Below are 19,520 nucleotides of genomic sequence, written 5' to 3'. Positions count from 1 at the left end.
TATTACCCCCAATTCCACATGCTCTAACTTAATTCACCAACCTATATATGATCTTAGAGAAAGTTTGTGAAAAGTTTGCTACACCTGGTGAATTCCCTTAAGAACATAGAACAGTACAGCACACAAACAGGCCCTTTGGCCCACGATGTCTGTGCTGACCCTGATGCCAAATTAAACTCTGTTCATGTGCCTGTCCAAATGCCTCTTAAATGTCACTATTGCATCTGATTCCACCACTACCCCTGGCAGTGTACTCCAGGCACCTAACCATTCTCTGAGTTTAAAAACAAAACTTCCTCACACATCTTATTTAAACTTTCCCCTCTCACATTAAACCTATGCCCTCTAGTATTTGATATTTCCATCTTTGGGGGGAAAAGGACTATATACTCTATGTAGGCCTCTCATTTTATAAACTTTTCTCAGGAATTCCCGTAGCCTCTGACACTCTAAAGAAAACAATTCAAGTTTGTCCAAACTCTCCTTATAGCTAATACTCTCTCAACCAGACACCTTGGTGAACCTGTTCTGCACCTTCTCTAAAGCTTCCACATCCTTTCTGTAATACAGCAACCAGAACTGTACACAATACTCCCAATATGGCCCAACCAAAGTTTAATACAGCTCCAATATGACTTCCCAACTTTTATACTCAATACCCCATCCAGTAAAGGCACTGTATGCCTTCGTTACCACCCTATCTACTTGCGTTGCCACTTTCAGGAAGCTATGGACTTACAGCTCAAGATCCCTGCTCCTAAGGGGCCTGCCATTTACTGTATACTTGCCCCTTAACATTTGACCTTCCATAGTGCATCACCTCACACTTATCTAGTTTAAACTCCATCTGCCATTTCTCCACCCATTATTTCCAACTGATCTGTATCCTATTGTATCCTTTGACAACCCTCTTTACTATCCACAAATTTCCCTTCTTCTACTCTGCTAGTTACATCCCTGAAGAACTCCAGTAGATTATCCAGACATGATTTCCTTAAGTCCATGTTGACTCTGCTCAGTCACTTACCACCTTTTTATAATTGTCTTGATACTTCATATTTTAATACAGATTCCAGCATTTTCGCAGTTACCAATATCAGGCAAACAGGTTAATAGTTCCCCATTTTCTCTGCCTTTCATTCCTAAAATAGTAAGTCACTTATGCTATCCTCCAATCTGCCAGAACCATTCTAGAATCTATGGTGTAAAGGTATGAGGGGCTGGAAGGCTGTGGTAGCTTGGAATGCTTTTTTAAAGAATATGACAGTGTTCAGGTAACAGCTCACATTCCAAGAAATAAGGCCTGATTTGCAACTGATGTACTTGGATTTAAGGCTTGAAGACAAAACAGGAAAAATATTCAAACAGTGAATTACAAAGAGTATTAAGTCTTAAGGGAAAGGCTTATAAAATGATTGGAAGTCTTGGAATTCAGTAACAGATGAACAATAATTTGATAAAGAAAGGGAAAGGATATGAGAATAAACTAGCGGCAAACCAAAAACAGACTGTAAATGCTTTTTTAGGAATGTATAAAGGAAAAGTTCAGCAAGGTCAAATGTGGGTTCCTTGCGCAAATGGGAAAATTTATAACAGGGAATAAGTCAATGGCAGAGGAATTAAACAAATATTTAGTGTCTTTTTCATGGAAGACACAAAAATCCTGCCAGAAATACTGGAGCAGTGACAGTGCAGTACAAATGTGGAAGTCAAAGAAATTGGTGATGCTGGAAATCTCAAATGAAAACAGAAAATGCTGGAACATTCAGTAGGTTAGGCAGCATCTGTGGAGAGAGAAACAATGCTTTCAGTGTGACCATTCTCACGAAGTACTTCGGACCTGAAGCATCAACTCTTTCTCTTGTATGGATAAGATTGACTACAATTGCCAATATAATTGAACACAACTTATCCTACTTATTCCATCTGGAGTTTGTGGAACTTAGCTTTGCACAGTTGAGGTACAGGAGGAAAGAAGCAAAGGGAGGTGTGGCAAACACTACTTTGTCCAGTGCCTGACTAGCCACCTTGTAGTTTATTTCCAATTCTGTAATAAATGCAGGAATGAACAGCTTAAAACAAAAGGCATCCACTGTCTTAAATAATAACTACCTTTCTCACTCTATCACTCAATAACACCTCCCCGTGTTACAGCCTCTACCATCAATGATAATCCAACTTCTTCACCTTGTCTGTCAGCCCTTCCAGTCAGTCCCTCCCTGATATACATGGAGTGATATTGCACAGGAGACCATGTGGTTCACTGTAGCTATGTCAGATGTTTGAAAATTGTATCCATGTTGCCCCACTCTCCTTTGTCCATTGCACACAAATACTTCCCTGAAATGTTCCCATTTGCAATGTACCATTAAATTTGCTTCCACAAATGTTTAAGGCAGTGTGTTCCAGGTAATTCTAACTTACTACATAAAAATATTTTCCCCTCACATCATCCCTGTATCATGGAGTAGGCACAGTAGCGCAGCAGTTAGCACAACACTATTACGGGGTCAGAGACCTGGGTTCAATTCCGGCCGTTGTCCATGAGGAGTTTGTACGTTCTCCCCGTGTGTCTGCATGGGCTTCCTCCGGGTGCTCTGATTTCTTTCCACATTCCAAAGGCGTTCAGGTTAGGAAGTTGTGGGAATGCTATGTTGGCGCCAGGAGCGTGGCGACACTTGCCAGCTGCCCCCCTGAACACTCTACGCAAAAGGTGCATTTCACTGTGTGTTTCGATGTACATGAGACCTTTATCTTCTGATAACTTAACATGCATTAAGGCGCAGTGCCCCTCTTAGTGACCAGCCCGTTGCTGCCCATGTCTCTGCCAAATGTTAATCATTGAAATTACAGCAGAGTAGGAGACCATTCAGCCCATCGTGTTCTATGCACCCAAAAATGTAGCAATTCACATTACTTCCACTTCCCAGCTATCAGTACATAACCTTTTAGGTTACAGTTCTTCATCTCATCCAGGTACCTTTTAGATGTGATGAGGGCTACTACCTCCACCATGTGTTTAGGTGGTTAGTCTCAGACCCATTCTTTGGGTGATAAAATATTTCCTCAATTTTCTTATAATCCTTCCATCAATCAATGTATATTTACATCCCCTAGTGGTCACCCTCTCTGCTAAATGGAATACGTCTTTCCTGTTCCTCAGTCTCAGATTCTCATAATTTTGTCCATCTCAGTAAATCTGCTCTTGGTCTCCTTTGCTCCAAACAGCCCTGGTCTAGTCAGTCTTTCTTCATAACTGTAACTCTCTAATTTAGCAACATCCTCGGGAATCTCACCTGTGGCCTCTCTAATGTTGCAACATCCTTTCTGTAATGCGGTGACCAAAACTGCTCCAGCTGTGGTCTAATTATGCCTGTTCCTATCTTGCTGTTATATTCTTAGCCAAATGCTCCCTCAACCACCTCATTTACTTATCCAGCTACCTTAAGTGATCTGTGAATGTTGAGCCCGCTTTCTCTGCACCAGTTGGTATTCTATTATTTATTGTTTATTCCTTTGCCTTGTTTGTTCTACCCTAATTTATAATCTCATGGTTCACCAGATAGAACTCTATTTGCCACTTCCATGCCCACCTAACCAGTCTATTACTTTCTTCATGTTGCCAAGAATTTGCTTCCTCCCTATTAACTGCACTCCAAATTTTGGTATTATCAGCAAATATTTAAATCCAAATCATTTATAAATAACAAAACTAATATATACTTTTGCTTTCTTCCACTGAGCCATTTTTTAAATTTGACTTGCCATTTTTCCTTGGATCCCATGGGCATTTATCTTCCTGATTATTCTGCCATATGGACTTCATCAAATGCCTTGCTGAAGTCTCCTTGCAAGGTACAGGCCTTTGTTGATGGTCTGTCCCTATCTCCTTTCTAATAACAATTGCACATTAGCTCATTTCCAGTTCTCTGACATTATGCCCAAAGCCAAAGAGGATTGGAAAGTGATGGGCATTCTGAGAAGGATTTGACTTTCACCTGTTATTTGTGCAGTTACTGCCCTGAACACTTTATACAAAGCACCTATCACCATCCTTGCTTTCCCACTCAGAAGGCACTTCCCAACAATATTACTCATCCTTGTAAGAACGGAATAAACTGGAAACATTCATTGGGTCGAATCAAAACTTGTTCATTGTTATGCCCTCAGCAGGGTGCTATGAAATTATCTCAACTGATGGTAATCACCAGAGCTAACATTGCCCAGTCTGCCTCCGCCCTTCCTCTTAAATCATCAGAACTCCCAAAAATCATTGGAGTAAATTGTATTCTTTGCTGCTAATTTAGTTTTACTTACTAGCAGACTAGTTTGTGAGATTGACAATTGTATATAATGCTGGATTGTATTGTGGGTGGGAATTCCCTCATCTCATCCTGGATGCAAACATTAAAAAAAAACGTAGAGTATTTCAGGTTGCCAATTTGTTTGTGCTGATAATTGGTCATCCTAAATGCCAAATTGAGCAGTCATGTTCGTTTTTTTTCCAGGTATATCAGTTAGACTCAGGGCATTACGTGTGCAGGAACAAGTACTATGGCCGTAGCCTTTCCATTGAAGGGTTTGGGAACGCTCTGTATGAGTTCCTGCACAATGGCAGGTACCTGCGAAAAGACTTGTTTGATGCAATTCTGCAGAAACTTCGAAGTCTGAAAGGGGTTCTAGAGAAGCAGGCTTCTTATCGTTTCTACTCCAGCTCCTTACTGATCATCTATGATGGAAAGGAAGAAAAGCTGGAAGTGCAACAGAACTCTGCAGAGGTACTGAGCCAGGACAACATGCAGGAAAACATCAGCTCCTTACCATCTTCATCTTGCTCCTCGACCAACACTGGGAACCTGCCAAAAATCGATGTGAGGATGATAGACTTTGCCCACAGTACGTACAAGGGGTTCCGGGATGACCAAACTGTGCATGATGGGCCAGACAGAGGCTACATCTTTGGACTAGAGAACCTCATTAATATTCTTGAAAAGATTCAACTTCAGAATCAGTAGCATATTCAAAATCTTTCCTGTTTCTTTACCTATTACTCTAGGGAGGGTGTGACCTTCTCCCTCTCAAGCACATACTTATGACTGCTCACTTTGATGCTCATCACAGCGATGACATCACAGGAAAAAAATTACTGTCAATTTTTGGCAGGTTATTAGACAAAAAAAAGGAGTTTGTTGTTTGAACTGTTTGTTATACCCCAGTGTATATATAAAACCATTATATAGTCGTGTGAAGCAGCACTGCCTGTACTGACACTAGTGCAAGGGAGCAATGTCATTCACTGAGCCATGCAGTAGAGTGGAAGTTGCCAGTGTGAGGGCAGCCACTCGGTACCAAAGCAGCAAGCAGGCCAGGTAATTCCTCTACAGTTCCCAAAGACTGAGGCTGCATGAATAGCTGTATATTTGTAAATGCTGGGACAAATTTCCTCATTTATGACCACCTGAATGTGAGTAAAGAACTCCATAATCTAGCACTCAGGTTCTTTAGCTGACAGGTGTGTGGGTTTGTTTTGAATTTCACTTTTTCCCTTGAATATTATTCCCTCTGTACCTTGCCAGAGTTAATGTCTCATTTGCCAGCAATTTAATGCACAGAGCCTGTGGCTCGCCTGCTTTTTGGAAGGCCGTTGCATGTTCTTCGGAAGGTAGATCAGAGTAGTGTTCCAAGAGTTGGATCACGGACCAACGTTGTTCTACTGCAAAGGACTGTGTATGTCACAATGTCAGAGCTTTACAGTGGTGATATGAATGTCCTAATGCAAGAGATTTTTGCTAACTAGCACAAATTTGTCAATACTGGTTGAATAAGAAGACAAAAAAAATAACAGTGCTGTTGCAGGTTTCCTGTGAATGTTACTGGGAGTGGCATAAATGTAGAAATACTTCCCATTGTTCATTCCCACATGGAATTGACTTTCACCTGTTATTTGTGTAACTGCATATATACATCTTGCTGTTTCGGGGAGATATTTAGGCATTCGTAGAAAGCACATTGCCTTGTACCCTCTTAATATAAAGCACTTATGTCGTCATCCTTTTGTTCAAAATATGTTTATACACCTTTGTGTACAAATATTTCCAGTATTTAATGAGTTGCAACTAATTTTACTGTGTAGTTTTTAAGATTGCTATATTGTTATGTTGATCCTAAATCTTTATTTTTGTCTTTGTGTACATTTCAGTCCAGATCATGACATACTGAAGAGCCCTGCCTTACAGAATGCTGTCCATCCCCTTTCAGTGGCATGTGTAAGAAAAGCTGAAAGCTGCAGTGGCTTGTTCCAGAATGAGGCACGGATTGGCTCAGCTGAATGCATAGCTCAGGTTTGCTCCAGTATTAAAGCCCTGATTGGTTGGCTGGCTGGCAGCTGAGAACACTGCCCCATGTGGCTGAGGTTGGAGACCATATTGTGAAATTAATGAGTCTAATCAGGATGGAGTGCTGCCTGCTCAAAGTCTAGGTTTTAATTTAAACACACCTGTGAGTGTTTTACTGTGAGCCCAGGGCATGTTTGGACCTGCTCACGATACATCTATTTGTACTTAAAAACATGAATATGTGTTGGACCTGCAGGTATTGCCCTTTCCCCAGCATTGGACCAAAGGGAAAGTTGTGGTAATTTCACAATCATATTTCTTGGGTTGGTTATGACCAAGGTTTCACTGCAAGTTCCTGAGATTCTGGCTCTGGCATTTGATTAGGTTTGATAGGTTTCTAACTAGGACCAATATCATTTTGGGGTTATGTTCTGTGACGGGGACTGAATTGTCCCCTCGTATGCAGCATGAGATATATAGAACAGGTATGGGAGAGTCTACACGATTTGCCAGAGAGAGCTATGGGCAAGTTCCCAACTACTACAGTTCTAAACACTTTACAGGGACATTTTTGCTGACTTGCTTAACCTTGTTTGAGCAGATGATTCTTCTTCAGAGAATTCATTAACTATGAGTTGGTCTCTCTTGTGATGCTTGTGGGTACATTAGAGCATGAGCCATGGACCATTTATGTTGTAGTTAATAACATGAAATATTAGCTTGAGTGTTTCACATCCTCCTTGTACTTTGCCCTATAGACAGATTGGATTGCTTCCTGTATTTTGCAAGCACATACCAGAAGTGACTTCTTGTCTTTCAGATGTTCAAAAGAGAACATAAATCTAGATTCTTTCTGAGATGCCTTTGAAGGCTCCTCAGCAGCTCAACATGAATTACAGTTCACTATTGAATACAGTTCACTCATAAAGCCAGTGGTTGGGGACCTGAGTGGTCCTGTTTGTGTCTTTCCTTATGCCCGTCCCATATCAAAGCCCCTACTTCCCAGGGGAATTAAGCACTTGGGAACATAACTGTCGTTATTGTAGTGCCTAGGTCAGTTCGATAGAGCTGACAGAAAAGGCACCGCTTCCCAGTTTAGCAGGTAAATGACACCAGCTTACCTCAATGGAACCCCACTGCAACATTGAACAAAGAAAGTTTCATTCATCGTCTTCAAAATGTCTAAACCACTGCATTCAGAAACAGGGCAGTACTCAGCATTGTGAGAAGAGAAAAGTACTTCCCCATCACCTTGTTCTGGATCTTTCAATTTAGCAACATGCTGGAAACCGTCCTGAGGTTAGGAGTGAGCACCAGTGAAGAAGACTGAATTCACAGGCCATATTCACTGAGGCCTAGGGCACCAAGAATCAAAAGGTTGGGAAATGGTTCAAAGGATAAATTGGAGGGCACGGAAAAGGGCAAAGGTCCTTGGGTAGGCTATTGGTGACTTTTTTAAATCCTAGCATTGCTTTTTTAATTATATTTTACTTTCAGGTGTAACTGGATCTGTCGGGACCAGTATGGCTGCCAGATGTTTGGTAAAATTTCAGGCATTTTTTAATTCTTTTAGAAGCAGTTGCTGGTTGCTAATTGGCTGATTAATGGAAGATTGTTTTAATACAGTAGTCTTTTATTGTAGCTGTGCGGTGGTTTGAATAGAGGAGTGGACAGTCACCCCTCTCATTCATTATGCTAATTCACTTCTCTGATCTTGAAGCAAAATCCAAGTTGTGTTGTTAAAATGATGTTGCAATCCTCAGTACAATTACTTAACACGTACATAACAATATATCTGTTGAGAAACTTTGCACAAATCTACATCTAGCAGGTGGATATGAACAGGCCTGGAACCAAGACACTGGCAGAGAATGAAATATGTTGGAATAATTTAACTTGTACATTAGTAATTTAAATCCTTTCTTTAAAAAGAAAGGCAAATATGCTGGGAGCATTTCTGCTTCTGAGCTGTGCCCACTTTTCTGTTTCTGAAGTAAGTGTGTCATAGAAGGGAAAGGATACAAGTGTTAATGTGCCATCTCACTCTGCCTGACTACAGGTGGCCAGAACAGAAGATGTGAGATGCCCATCACCAAACATCTTAAAAAAAATCAAATTCAAACTTTCTTATTAGTTGTTCTCTCAAAGAGAAATGCAGGTAGAAGATTAACTTTCTGAACAAAAAGCACAGCTATTTAAAAATAGAGCCTGTTAAGGGAAATAAAGGAAAGGAATGCTACAAGCCTTGGTTTTGGAACACAGTGTCGTGGATCGCTGTCCTTTCTCATCCCTGGAACATTAAATGTAGTTGTTCCAGTTGCCAAGGAAGATCTAGTTATTTCAAGTGTTTCAGGTGTGCGTGTTCCTGGAACAGCCTGGCTCCAAGGTACTGTATGGATACAACACGTCATTAAGGCTTGCGGATACCTGATTGTTGTGATGGTGCAGCCCAGTCCAGATATTCTGTCCAGTTCAATTAGGTTGTTCAGGCTTGGTTGTGTTTTCAATTATTTCAAACAGAAATGACAAATGTACAGAACTGAGGGGGTGACCAGCACTGGTGGAATTTCCAGATACCTAGTTACTAATTGCTTCCAAACCAGGTAGGTTTCAAAGTACACCTACCTATAACTTGGGAGCTGGTGTTCCCCAAACTGTGCTGGCAAATGTATTTTCCCACTCAATATGAAATCTATCTTTTGTGAACTAATGGCATTCTCTTAATGCTGACTCCCATCCCTGGAGACTGACAGTCAAATCATTGCACTGAGAAAAAGCAGTGATATATTTGCCCTTTTCTTTACTCAGCTAAGACCTGAACCTAACTAATGAGAAGGGATGCTGTAGCTTTGATGTAATGCTCGCTATTGGAAAGTGGAGGGAATGTGGGGAAAGTCGAGGCTAAAAACATTTTCCTTCTTCCACTGAGGTTGCTAAAGTCACAAGGGCTCCTGAAAGTTGTACTAAACCATTTGCCGGAGATGTAGGGAACCATTAATTATCTGCACAGCATTAAACCGGAGGTAAAGTCCCTCAGCACCCAACAAGATATGGGAATTGTTTTATAACATGATTAATTTATTCAAAGTTTCACTGGTTTCTTTTCATTGTATTTCTGTTCCGTGACTATATCTTTAATGCTAATAAACTATCTTCAGGAATCTGTGGGCATGAGTATACTGTATCCCTGTGATCTGTGTTTGATAGTGTTACCTCCAGTTGTCACAGTTACATATGAAATAAATACATTTAGGAGTCATATAATTCTGCTTGATCTTTCATTGGTTATTTTGTCTTGTAGAAAGATGATTCCATAGAGCAGTACATGCCAGAAAAAGACAGGTAATACCTAGGATCTGGTTAACTAATGACAAGTAACATATATGCAACTTGAGAGCCATGTAATGACCATCTCAACTTGGAATATAGCTTGATGATCTCCTGGTCTTTAAAGGCACTGGTACAGTCTTCAGGAAAGACAGGAGATCAGGTAAGCTCTTGTACACAGTCACTGCACTGAAACTAGTGACATTTGTAGTGACGTTAGGAGTGGGGTGTTGAGTGCGAAGGTTGTTGGTTTCTAGGTTCCAGTTGGGCTTAATCCTTGGTATCACTAAGGTCAGATCATCTTCAATTGTCTCACTATAGGAGAGAGGGTTATAGTGCTACTTTCCTGCCATTTTGTCTTTACAGGGGTTGGGCAATTCCTTGATATATTGAGGATTTAATCCCCAAATATTGTTTCCATTGGGTGAATGGTCTTGATTTTTTTCATCTCTAGCAATTGGTTGGTGGGGAAGGAAGTGGAATTTTCTTCAAACATGTTTTATTGGAGATATGCAAGAAATAGCTCATAGAATCCGAATGCTTGGATGGCATCCATTATCCCATTTACTCAGTTTCCAAATGAAGCAACCAGGAAATTAAAAAAGAAATTGGTTGCTTGGGTGTGCAAGTATTACATTTGTAGAGTGCTGACTGGTGAATGCCAGTGATGATCTGGTTCTCAGAGGGCTTCCTAAGAGTCTGCAGAAAGATTGCAATAATATATGAAGAATTGAGGTAATATATTGAGGGCTGTTCACCCTGGGCTCTGAAGGAGCAGAGATACGTTATGTTATTTATCTGAGGATCAGAAATGTAATTAAAACTCAATGTGTGAAAATGTTCCAAAATGAGTATCTTGCTGTTCTTGCTTTGGTGCTGGTGGACAGATTGTGGACAATGGCTTGATTGTGCAGCTGCAAACTGCCACTGAGCCAGATCTGTGCTGGGTTTGCAGCAAACACTACTTGACCAGACATTTAGCATTTTCCTGACTCTCTCAACACCAGATGAACTTCTGCATAAATGGTGCTGGAAGTAAATATCAACACTTTAAAATGGATGTTATCAAGGTTGGTGCTTGACAGGATTATTTAACTGCTTTTGAAATGCAACATTGTGGCCCACTCATACAATACATATAATTGTCAAAAGAAGATGTTCGATGTGCAACATCAAGTACTCGTATAAGAGAAATACAAAAGAAAAATACTTTGGTATTTGCAGAATAAAATAGCACACCAGAGTAAAGGCTACTGTTACTTAAACAAGCAAACCAGTTTGACCTTGTAAGTAAATGGCTTCTTTGCTATTAAGTTGAATCATTGTTTTACAACACATTGATATAGCATACTGCGTATTGGTGTATGCATGTTCCAGGCATGATATGGGGTCTGAGAAAGGGGTAAAATAATGCTCCTGAGCACCTTGACCAATATTCTCTGTCCTAATTCCCTCATTTAGAGGAAGGAAATAAGGCTGGGAGTGCACTGGCAGGTGCACATATGTTAGTCTGTGCAAATGAATATACAGATTTGTTTAAATTTTCTTCCCCCATGTTTTCGATTCAGGCCTTCCTATTCTATCTATCTGGGCCCCTCATCATTTTATGTACCTCAGTTAAGTCCCACCCCCCCCCCAAAGAAAACAACTGTGGCTTAATCAAGCTTTCATAATATAGTTTTCCAATCCAGCCAACACTTGTAAATCCCTTCTGCAGCCTCTCCTGAAATATACACAGCATTCTTTCACTGACTTAACTAATGTTGTTCTGACATAACCTCCCTGCTCTCAAATGTAGTTAATAAAGGAAACTATCCCCATGCTTTTCTACTGACAATTTCAACCTGTGCTGCTACCTTTTTAAGGTTTAAGGTATCTTCCTTCACACTACTAAATGCCCTCCCACTTACATATTTCCTTGCCTTGTTGCATTTCCCCAGAAGCATTACCTCCCATTTTCTGGATAAATTCCATTTGCCACTTTTACGCCAATTGATCAGGTCATCTAAATCTTCCTTAAGCCACAAGCTTGCCTTCTCACTATCAACCACACAGCCAATTTTTGTATCACCTGCAAATTTCTGTATTATCCCCTACACTTCAATATTTTTAGACAGCAAAAACTCAGGGATCAAAAGGGTGCAGAAAAGATTCACAAGGGTGTTGCCAAAACTGGAGGACTTGAGTTATAAGGAGAGACTCCATAGTTTGGAGCTTTCTTACCTGGGGCATAGGAAACTGAAGAGTGACCTTATAGATGCCTATAAAATCACAAGGGGCCTAGGTAAGGTTGATGGTCAGTTTTTTCCCCCCAGTATAGGGGAGCTGAAAACTAGAGGGCATAGGTTTAAGGTGAGACTGAAAATATTTAAAGGGGACAAGAGGGGCAAGTTTTCCACACACAGAGGTGGGTATGTGGGACAGACTGCCAGAGGAAGTGGTAGAGGTGGGTACAATTACAATGTTGAAAAGACAGGCACATGGATAGGAAAGGTTTGGAAGGAAATGGACTATCGCAGGTAGGCATCTTGGTTGGTATGAACAAGTTGGGCCAAAGGGCCTGTTTCTGTGCTGTATAACTCTTGAGTACTGAACCCTTTGGAACCGCACAGGTAACAGTATTCATTCACAAAAGCACCTGTCAACCATTACTCTTGGCTTCCTGCCCCCAATAAAATTTTGGATCCAATTTGTCACTCTCCTTTGGATCTTATGAGCTTTAACTTTTCAGAGCAATCAGCTCCAACAGTCCTTGCTAAAAGCAACATAGAGCACATGAAATGTAGTTCTCACCTCAAGCTTCCTTGTAACCTGCCCAAGAAATTTCATCAGTTAGATCTTCTCTTAACTCTATGTTAACTGCCCATTGATAAATCTGAGTCTTTCCAATGAAGGTTTATTAGAATCATAGAGTAGTACAGCATGGAAAAGGCCCTTTGGTCTAACGTGTTTGGACCATATCCCTCTAAACCTTTCCTATCCATGTACCTGTCCAAATGTCTTTTAAATGTTATCACTCCTGCCTCAACCACTTCCCCTGGTGAAGAAGTTGCCTCTTGTGTCCCTTTTAAATCTTTCCCTTCTCATGTTAAACCTATGCTCTCTAGTTCTTCATTCCTTTTCCTTGGGAAAATGATCATGTGCATTCGCCCTATTGATGCCACTCATGATTTTATACTCCTCAGTCTCCTATGTTTCAAGGAATAAAGCCTGCCCAACCTCTCCCTGTAACTCAAACCCTTGAGTCCTGGCAAAATCCTCGTAAATCTTTGCACTCTTTCCAGCTTAATGACTTCTTTTCTATAACAGGGTAGCCAATACTGGACACAATACTCCAGTTGCAGTCTCACCAACATCTTGTACAACTGCAACATAACATCCCAACTCCTATACTCACTGCCCTGACTGATGAAGGCCAGTGTGCAAACATCTTATTCACCACCCTATTTACCTGTGACGCCACTTTCAGGGAACCATGTACTTGTACTCCTAGGTTGCTCTATTATACAACACTTCCCAGGGCCATTCACTGTGAAAGTCCTATGCTTGAGACACAAGAGACTCCAGATGCTAGAATCTGGAGCACAAACATCCAACACTCAGTATGCTGCTTGGCCTGCTGAGTTCCTCGAGTGTTTTGTGTGAAGGTCCTGCCCTGGCTTGACTTCCCAAATTGCAACATTCTGTCACTTAGAATGGTTTCCAATAATTTTCCCACACATTATTATTCTGTCCTTAAAAGGCCCTACCCTTTCCTTGGGTCTTTATGTACATAAAACATCTTTGGATTTTTACTTTTATCAGCCAATATTTTCTTATACCTTCCCTTTGCTTTCCTAATTTCCCCTTTAAAGTTATCATTGCACCTTCTCAATTCGTACAGGCTTTCTGCCATATTAATAGTCATAGTCATACAGCATTGAAATAGGTCCTTTGGCCCACCTAATACACGCCAATTATCAGCTACCCATTTACTCCAATCCCATGTCAATCCAATTTTATTCCCCCGACATTTACATTGATTACCCTCTGATTTTAACACCTACACACTAACCAAAACGTCTTCAGCACATGGGAGAAGATACAGTCACAGGGAGAATGTGCAAACTCCACACACATCATCAGAGGTCAGGATTGAACCCGGGTCTCTGGCGCTGTGAGGCAGCGGCTCTACTAGCTCTGTCATGTGAGGTAAGCTTCCCTTTCTTGCCGTATCCTACCTATTATGTACCTTGTCATCCAGGGGGCATTAGATTTGGCACTTCTGTCCTTAGCGGGAACTTTTACCCTGACCAGTTGAATCTCTTCCTCAAATGCCTCTCACTGCTCTGAAACTAAAATAAGAGTAAAAGTTCTTAAATAGGGTCAGGCCAATTTTACTGGACAGCAAAATGAGTTAGCAAAACATGAATAGGAACCAGCTACTTGATGGTAACTAAGTCTAACTTAATTATGATCACTACCACTATTGTCCTCTCTCATTGATTCTCCTTCCACCTCCCAGCTTAATTCCATGAACTTGGGTGGCACAGTGGCGCAGCTGGTAGAGCTGCTGCCTCACAGCACCAGTGACTGGGTTCAGTCCCCACCACAGGTTTTATCTGTGCGATTTTGCACATTCTCCCTGAGTTTCCTCTGGGTCATCTGGTTACCTCCTACATCCCCAAAGCATGCAGATTAGCAGACTGCTGTAATTTGCCTTTGGTCTGTAGGTAAATGTTGGAAGCAGGGGATAGTTGATGAGAATGTGAAGAAGGTAAAATAGGATTAATGTAGGATTGGTGTGTGGGTGCGTGACATCAGTGTGGACTCAAGTGGGCCAAAGGAACTGTTTCCCTGTTGTATGACTCCGATTCCAGAATTCCTCCCCTACTCCTTCACAAATGGCACCTCCCACCACCATGACTGTGTTAGACCTGCTTTATACTGGCTAAAGGAGTTCTCTTCTGAATACATTTGAGGATATTCCAGTTAATATTGTGGTAATTGAAATTCCCCATTATTACTGCCTTAGTACTTTTGCATTGGTCAGAAATGTGCTTTCCTGACAGTTTGGCCTTTTCTTGTAATTTAAAGCTGACAAGGGATCAGCCACCTCACTTTGATCAGCAACCTGTGGGCCATTGTGCAGCAGGTTCCACTGTATCTGCAACTCTTGCTTTGAACTGTGGCAAAGCAGAGAATTCCGGTAACCTGCTTCCCCTCCCCGCCCCCCCAACCACCTCTCCCATTCCTTTTCTCTCTCCTGATCTACCCAGTTCTTACACCCACCCCATCTGCCCATTGCCCACACACTTCTTCCACTGGGTCCCCTCCCCCTGCTGTTCCCATTCATCCTCTCCACCTCACTTACTTGGTTCCATGCTCCACCTTCTCCTATTAGATTCCATCATCTGCAGCCCTTTGTTGCCTCCACCTATCACCTCCCAGCTTCCATCACAATTACTACCTGCCCTTTCCTCCTTCATCTGCCTATCACCCCTCCTCACCTGCCAGCTCTTGCTCCACCCCATCCCCTCTCCTCTTTATGTTGGCTATCTCCCCTCTGTCCAGATGAAGGGTCTTGACCCTAAACGTTGACTGTCCATTTCCCTCCATAGATGTTGCCTGAACCACTGAGTTCCTCCAGCAGCTCGTTTTTTTTGCTCCAGAGAAGTCTGTAGTCTGAACCAAAGCAGTAAAGCTGTTAAGTAACAATGTCAGTGTTGGTTGCTCTGGGATGTTACATCAGCTCTGACTGTGGAAAAACCTCAAAGTTCAGTCACCTTTCCACTTCTGGATGCTTCATGGTACACCAACACCCCTACTTCCTCAGAAGACTTCAGAAATTTGGCATGTCCCCACTGACTCTTACAAGTTTTTACAGATGCACCATAACATCCTATCAGGATGCGTCACAGCTCGGTATGGCAACTGCTCTGCCCAAGACCGAAATAAATTGCAGAGAGTTGTGAACACTGCCCAGTCCATCACATAAACCAGCCTCCCCTCCATTGACTCTGTCTAATCTTCTTGCTGCCTTGGGAATAATCAAAGACCCCTCCCATCCCGGTCATTCTCTCTTGCCTTCCAATTGGACAGAAGATACAAAAGCTTGAAAGTACATGCCACCAGACTTGAGGACAGCTTCTATCCTGCTGTTATCAGACTCTTGAACAGACCTCTCGTACACTAAAGAAAAATTCTTGATCTCTCAATCCACCTCATCGTGACCCTTGTGCTTTATTTGTCTACCTGCACTGCACTTCCTCCAAACTTTAACACTATATTCTGCATTATGTTTTCTTTCTTACTACCTCAATATACTTGTGTATGGAATGATCTGCCTGGATTGCACACAGCCAAAAGCTGTTCACTGTACAATAATAAACTATACCAATATATTATGGTGCACCTGCTGTGCTCTGAGACCTGTCATCCATGCTATGTAGCAGAGAAATGGGATGGATAATTTATGTTTAAATGCTTGCATGCAGTGGCAGATATCTTGCAAATCAATCATGTGAATTATTCAGATTGTGGCTTGAATTCACAGATGGTGCAGTTAATGGTCAGGAATTATCTTTACCGGCTACATCTCTGTTTGGACTAGGGGTTATTTCCATTGTATGTAGATCTAACAGCAACTGCATTGAAGGGGATGGTGTTTACTTACTGCAGATGCTGGAAGTCTGAAATAAAAATGAAAATACTGGAAGTGGGGTGATGTAATGAAGGTGTTTAAGATGATTTAAAGGATTTGGCATGTTGGGGAAAGGCAAACCATTTACTTTGGTGGGGAAAACTATTCAGTGATGGCATAACCTTGTAAGGGGTGGTGTCAGAAATAGTTCTTCACACAAAGTCTAGTGGAAATAGCGAACGGTCTCCTTCAACTGAAAACAGGACACCGAGAAATGGCTGATTTTTGTTGGTTGGAGGGTATAGAGTCAGCTCAATTTACGATGCAGAGCTGTATCTTCTAAGTGAATGGCAGGTTCAAGGGGCAGAGTTTGTTCCTAAATTCCTGTGCTGTCCTTTCCTCACATTAAAATAGATTTTGCCTAGTGCCTTGCCATGTGCAAAGTCAATCTTCATGTCAATAAGGAGAAATGTGCTCTGGGTTTATAACAGTGAAAAGTTAAAAAAAACAATGAAATATTTCATTTTGGAAATAAGAACAGGGAAAGGAAATTAATCCTGAATAGTGGGGCTGTAGGTAAGGTGAAGGGTCAGTGGGACCTTGGCTTGCAGATACAAGCACAGCTTGGATTATATTCATTTGGGTTTAGAAGACTGAGATGTGTTAGACCATAAGGCACGGGCAGAATTAAGCCATTCAGCCCATTGAGACTGCTCCGCCATTCAATCATGACTGATTTTTTTTTTTAACTTTTAAGTGTTTTCATTGAGGTGTTTCCAACCTGAATGACAAATTGATCTGATCAAAACATTCTTCTGCTGTGAAATCCACAACAGGGGGCAACATTTCATCCATGGATCTCTGCTTTTGGGGGTGAAATCAGGAAGAATTTTTCACACAGTATCACAGAAGCTGGGACTCTGTAGCCTGAATCCCTGTGGATACTGGAATGGCAAGAGGGTGGTGATGCTGCTGCACTGGGTTCATCCATTGTGGAACCAAGAGGTTTTTGTAAGGTAACGCCATCGAGGGTAAATAATTGGCCTAGCTGTGGACCAGTCAGGACATCTGGAAAGTGATGGACTGCAGATCAAAAGCTTGTTACAAATTATTTACTCCAATCAGGCTTGACTATTGGATATGCCCTTCTGCACTAACCCTACAGTTGCACAAACCTTTTATGGTCACATGGGTCCAAACAAAATTGTGGCTGCACTGCCTTGGTTGCCCTGTGACATAGCAGCCCATGGGCAGTGACTCAGCCTCAGTGGTGGAACCTGGACAACCCTGTCAGAGGCCTTTTCAACTTAATGTCTGTCATCAGTTTTGTAAAAAAAAAGCTTAAAATGTATAAATATAAAAAATGTAAATGTCAAAATTTAGAAAGGCATATCTCATTTGGATTAATAAATAATATTAATAAAAATAAAGGGGAGAAAACAAACCTATCTTCTCCAGCCATGGGCATCTCCATTCAAATGAATACACTAGTCATGTCTGCACAGTGGTGAGGGGCCATGTATGAAGTGCATGCAACCCCTCACCTTAGAACTCTGAGGAACCTGGTCCATTGCTTATGACTTCCATGTTGCAACATGTGGGCAAGGAATGTGTTCACCCACTGGAGCTAGCTGGAGGGGTTCTTCATGTAAATGAAGTGTGGGCACCAGCAATAACCCACCCACTGATTCGGGGAACTGCGGGACTCAACTGCCACCTGATGGCTCTGAGAAGCAACTGCTTCTGCTCCAGGCATTCAGAGTCCTTGATTGGTATTGTTTTATTATTATCACTTGTACTGAGGTACAGTGAAAAACGTGTCTTGCATACTGTTCATACAGATCAATTCATTACACAGTGCAGATACATTGAGTTAGTACAGAATACATTGAGGTAGTACAGGTAAAAACAATAAAAGAGTACAGAGTAAAGTGTCACAGCTACAGGGAAGTGCATTGCAGGTAGACAATAAGGTGCAAGGTCATAACAAGGTAGATTGTGAGGTCAAGAGTCCATCTCATCATATAAGGGAACCATTCAATAGTCTTATCACAGTGGGATACAGGCTATCCTTGAGCCTGGTGGTACGTGCCCTCAGGCTCCTGTCTCTTCTACCTGATGGAAGAGGAGGGAAGAGAGAATGACCTGGGTGGGTGGGGTCTTTGATTATGCTGGCTGCTTCACCAAGGCAGCGAGAGGTATAGATGGAGTCCATGACGGTCTCTTGATGGTCATGCATTGGAGAGATTTAGATGTGAAAATACTGCAGGTATTCCCCTAATTTCACTACAAATTCAGCAGGTGGAAGCTGGTGTTAATGTGTAGTATTTTTATCCTTACGATAAAGCAGGTGCAATTTACAGACAGCAGCACCACAACCAATCCCAGAGGATCAGCAGACCTGATGAATGGGCTGTACTGGTAGGCAAGGAAAATGTAAAAATCACTGCTGTACTAACAACAGATCAGGGAACTTGCAGCCTTTTGTGAGTGACTCATCCAATGAGGTGGGACCCAGGTCTCAGTAACATCAAGTGCAAAAAAAATCTGCTGGAGGAACTCAATGGGTTGAATAGAATCTGTGGGAAAAGAGGAATTGTTGGCAATTTGGGACTGAGAGTAGAGATGGGAGATGACAGGTGTGAAGAGAGGGGGAGGGGTGAGACAGGAGGTGATTGGTGGACCAAGGAGGGGTGAAGGATGAAGGTGAAGACAGCTGGATGGATGATAAACAGGGACACAAAGGGCTACCTGTGCTAATCTGATAAGTAAGAAAAGTGATAATAGGAACCATTAGGGGAGAGATGGGGAGCAGCTGGGGGAGGGATCCAATTGTTGAAGTGTGTGGGTTGTAGATGGATTGAACCAGCAGGGGAAGGGGAGGGGATTCAAAACCCAAAATAAAAACAGAAAATGCTGGAAACACTCAGCAGGTCAGGCAGCATCTGTGGAGAAACAAAGAGTTAATGTTGCAGGCCAAAGACCTTGGTCAGAACTGTGAAAGAAGGAAAAAAGTTAATATTACGATAGTAAGGGGGGGTGTGAACAGCTGGACAAAGGGAATACCCCTGGTAAGTCAAGGCCACATTGTCATTGGGATAAGCATAGCACACAGTAGCGTAGCAGTTAGCGCAATGCTATTACAGTGCCAGTGATCAGGGTTCGATTCCCATTGCTGTCTTTAAGGAGTTTGTACATTCTCCCTGTGTCTGCATGGGTCCTCTGGGTGCTCCAGT

General features: G+C 41.9%; 1 protein-coding gene across 3 annotated transcripts in view; it reads left to right on the top strand.

Annotated features, from left to right (window-relative positions):
- ip6k1 (inositol hexakisphosphate kinase 1) overlaps positions 1 to 10,139 on the top strand; it is a 92,977-nt gene extending 82,838 nt beyond the window's left edge. The window contains exons 6-7 of one of the 3 annotated variants that reach the window (XM_052018528.1): positions 4,509 to 4,896; positions 6,200 to 10,137. In XM_052018528.1, coding sequence (XP_051874488.1) covers positions 4,509 to 4,896; positions 6,200 to 6,219 — 408 coding nt within the window. In that variant the 3' untranslated portion in view covers positions 6,220 to 10,137. Of the gene's footprint in view, positions 1 to 4,508 lie in introns of all 3 variants that reach the window. The other 2 variants (XM_052018527.1, XM_052018526.1) reach the window with 2 other exon arrangements.
- The last annotated feature ends 9,381 nt before the right edge of the window (positions 10,140 to 19,520 follow it).

Source organism: Pristis pectinata, chromosome 6, assembly GCF_009764475.1.
Source record: "Pristis pectinata isolate sPriPec2 chromosome 6, sPriPec2.1.pri, whole genome shotgun sequence".
Taxonomy (NCBI): domain Eukaryota; kingdom Metazoa; phylum Chordata; class Chondrichthyes; order Rhinopristiformes; family Pristidae; genus Pristis; species Pristis pectinata.
Note: the sequence above shows the minus strand (reverse complement) of the source record. Positions and strands in the feature narration are given on the sequence as shown.